This window comes from Sorex araneus, chromosome 2 (assembly GCF_027595985.1).
Source record: "Sorex araneus isolate mSorAra2 chromosome 2, mSorAra2.pri, whole genome shotgun sequence".
Lineage (NCBI taxonomy): Eukaryota > Metazoa > Chordata > Mammalia > Eulipotyphla > Soricidae > Sorex > Sorex araneus.
This window is the reverse complement of record NC_073303.1, coordinates 25,459,962-25,463,259: the sequence shown is the minus strand read 5'-3', so window position 1 is coordinate 25,463,259 and position 3,298 is coordinate 25,459,962. Positions and strand designations below refer to the sequence as shown.

Sequence of the window (3,298 nt, the reverse complement as noted above, 5' to 3'; positions counted from 1 at the left end):
AGAATTGGTAAGATTTGGTGGGATGATGCTCACATGCTGGCCAGTCAGACAGAAAGCAGGACCCAGAATAACAGAGCAGGGGGGTTACAGTGGCTACCTTACAAGAGTCTGGCTATGAGTTCAAATCCTTGGTGTCCCACATGTGCTCAGCTTGGGCTGTGCCTCCTTCCTACGCCCCGTTCAACATTTACTTTCCCCTTCACCGCCCCCCCACCGGAAAGTGGGTCGGGTGGTAGAGAGTCTCCTGAGCAGAGGGCATGAGTGCTGCTGGGTGACCCCAAAACCGAAACCAAAAAAGTAACATGTGTAGAAGCCCCCCTGGACCCCTAAATGCTGGGGCCCAGTGGCTGCAGGCTCTCACCGGCTCTCACAGCAGCGTCTTTGCTCCTTCCCTCCCTCCCTCCCTCCCTCCTGGCTGTCTCCCGCCTACAGCCAGCCGTTAACCATTAACTCCCCTCCGCCCATGGAGGGGTTCATCCTGCCTGCTCCCTCCGGCTCAGAGAGCCCCACTTCTGCCGCCAAGGCCATGGGCAACACCCTGGTGACCTTGGTCGGGGCCCTGCTTCTCTGCGGGGCTCATCTCCACAGGCAGTCTTCGAAGGTGAGACAACTGTGGCCTGCTGTGAACCGGGTGGGTGCAGAGAGAGTCGGCAGTAAGCCCCCCCACCCCCGCCCCATGGAGGATTTGTTCTTGGGCGTGACCCCCTGGGCTTCTCTTCCAGGATCCCCAGAGCCTTGTCAAGGCAGGGACCCTTCTTGCTGCACTGCAGGGTGGGGTGGGGGAGGGGGAGTGTTGCCGGTGACAGGGGCTATCCCCACAGAAGGAAGGGGCTAGATGCTCCCACCACTCCCAGTGCTCCAGTGACTGTTGCCTCATCAACTTCGATCTCGGTGGCGCCTTCTGTGCCCCCAGGGCACGACTTACCATGTTGTGTCTGCCCCAGGTGAGGCCGGGTGCAGCAGGAGGGGGGGGTAGTGGGGGGGACCTTTGGGCAAGTAGGGTGGGGGAGGTTTCAGAAGGCGGCTGGAGAGAGAGGGGTTCAACGGGCCTGAGCTCCTGCTTTGGGGGCTGGGGGCCTGGGCTCTGTTGTTGTTTTGTTTTTGTTTGGGGGCCACACCCGGCGGTGCTCAGGGGTTACTCCTGGCTCCGTGCCCAGGAATTACTCCTCGTGGTGCTCAGGGGACCCTATGGGATGCCGGGAACTGAACCCGGGTTGGCCACACTCAAGGTAAAATGCCTTTTAGCTGCTGTGCGAGGGCTCCAGCCCTGGGAGGCCCCAGATTGACCCTGCAGGCTGTGGCCCCAGCCCACCTAGCCCGGCTGGCTCAGGGCCGGCAGCAGACCCCAGCACCAGCAGGCGTGGCCACCAAAGCAGTAATAAAAGAACACAGCCGCCTGGCACACCTGCTCTGACTCCCTGTGCTGGAAAACTCCTACCTGCCCTGCAATTTTACACCAGCCGTCTGCAGCAGGAAGCCTCTGTCTACAGTGCTCCTTGTCCCAGGCTCAACCCCACAGAACTGACCTCCTGTGCCCTCTTCCTTGCCTCTGCTATTGGCTGGGGCACTCTCCCCGCGTGGCCAGGGCAGCGCCTTCCTCCTGGGACCCCCTGCCCGAGCTCACACACCCAGGTGCCCTGCAAAGGCTTGTGGGATGAAGACCATCCATTCCGCCTCACAGAGGCAAAGGCTCCTCCCGGCCCTGCTCCTGCCACCAGGACCTGACGGTCTGCCCAGAGCCTGGCCCTGCAGCTTGAGAGCAGGACCTGAACTGGAGTCCGGGCTTATTCCTATGACCCCAGCCAGGGCATATCTGCTGGTGGAGCCTTAGTGTTCTCATCTGTAAAGTGGGGCTTCAGAACTCCCTCCAGGGTGGAAAGACAGTTCAGGGATGGGGCATATGCCTGTAAGGGGGACCCTAGGTTTGATCCCTCCCCTGCGGGGACTCCCTCTGGATAGAGTCCACAAAGTGCCACCGGGTGTGGTCCTGGGTCTGGATTTAAAGGAGAACCAGGCGGCTTGGCCAGCCAGCAGCACTGCATGGTGGAATCTGAGCACTGAACCAGAGCTGGCGGAGGGTCCAGGCCCTGGGGCTCAGTTTGCCCTTCTTGGAAGCACCTCACGCTCCCGCCAGTATGAACAGATTCTGCGGGGCCGTTGGGAAGCGGGTCGGAGCCTGGCTGCGAGCATGCGCCCTGAGCAGGGCCGTGAGCCGGCGGAGCCGGGAGACCTTACTCTCTCAGGGCCCAGCGCGGTCAGTTCCTCCTGCCACCCCCTCCGCCCCGAGGCCCTGTCTGCACCGCCGGAGCCCGAGGAACCGGTCAGACCCACAGCTGGGTGTCCTGTGCTGATGAGGACGCAGGCGCAGACGCTCATGAGTCTGACCCCAGGACTCGCTCACACCACCCACCCACCCTCCGTGCCCTTGCCCCCCACGAAGTTTAATGCCCCTATTCCCCTTGCACCCCACTGACCCCCAATTCTCCCCTCCACCCCACACACAGACCAAGGGAGCCCTCAACATCATATGCCCCTGCAGAAGGGTTCTGAGCTGCTCAAGCCAAGACCCCAACTGTCCCCGCCGATGCCACTGGATTTAGACGAGGACCAGGCTGCCTGCCTGGCACCAGCCCCGGAGACAATAAAGTGGGTCCAGGCTCAGCCTCTGCCTGGCTTCCTGGGAGAGGGGGTTGGGTCCTGGGGGCAGGAGGGGTGGGGAGAAGGGAGGGTTGGCGGGAGGGTTGGGGGGAGGGTTGGGGGGGGAGAGGTCTGCTTCAGGAATATGGAGGGGTGTGTGGGAATCCCGGCCGAGGGTCTCCCTCAGTGAGGGGCACTGAGAAGGGTGGTGAGCCTCAGTGTGGCATGTGCCGGGCACACGCTGGAGCTTGGGAGGGCCAAAGACCCACCCTCTCACATACACCTTTTCTGCTCCATTTATTTTATTTTTTATGTATTTTATTTGGAGTGATAGCACAGCAGGTAGGGCGTTTGCCTTGCATGCGGCTGACCCGGGTTCGATTTCTCCATCCCTCCTGGAGAGCTCGGCAAGCTACCAAGAGCATCTCGCCCGCACAGCAGAGCCTGGCAAGCTACCTGTATTCAATATGCCAACAACAGTAACAACAAGGCTCACAATGGAGACGTTACTCGTGCCCGCTCGTGTAAATCGATGAACACGGGGATAACAGTGATACAATATAAGGTTTTTCACAATAATTTGTTACATTCAATATTCTAACACCAGTCCCACCACCATTGCACCTTACTACCACCATTTTTTTTCAAATTTTCCCACCAC

General features: G+C 60.3%; 1 protein-coding gene across 1 annotated transcript; it reads left to right on the top strand.

Annotated features, from left to right (window-relative positions):
- The first annotated feature begins 463 nt into the window (after nucleotides 1-463).
- On the top strand, nucleotides 464-2,600 carry CLPSL2 (colipase like 2). The gene is made up of 3 exons (XM_004617705.2): nucleotides 464-601; nucleotides 822-944; nucleotides 2,505-2,600. Exons 1-3 carry the CDS (start codon nucleotides 464-466, stop codon nucleotides 2,598-2,600), a joined length of 357 nt encoding a protein of 118 aa, XP_004617762.2.
- The last annotated feature ends 698 nt before the right edge of the window (nucleotides 2,601-3,298 follow it).

Excerpts from the sequence above, each read along its gene's own strand:
- CLPSL2 (XM_004617705.2), top strand. The coding sequence starts at position 464 with ATGGAGGGGTTCATCCTGCCTGCTCCCTCCGGCTCAGAGAGCCCCACT. Across the intron at positions 602-821 it reads TCCACAGGCAGTCTTCGAAG|AAGGAAGGGGCTAGATGCTC; the intron begins GTGAGACAACTG and ends CTATCCCCACAG. Across the intron at positions 945-2,504 it reads CCATGTTGTGTCTGCCCCAG|ACCAAGGGAGCCCTCAACAT; the intron begins GTGAGGCCGGGT and ends CCCCACACACAG.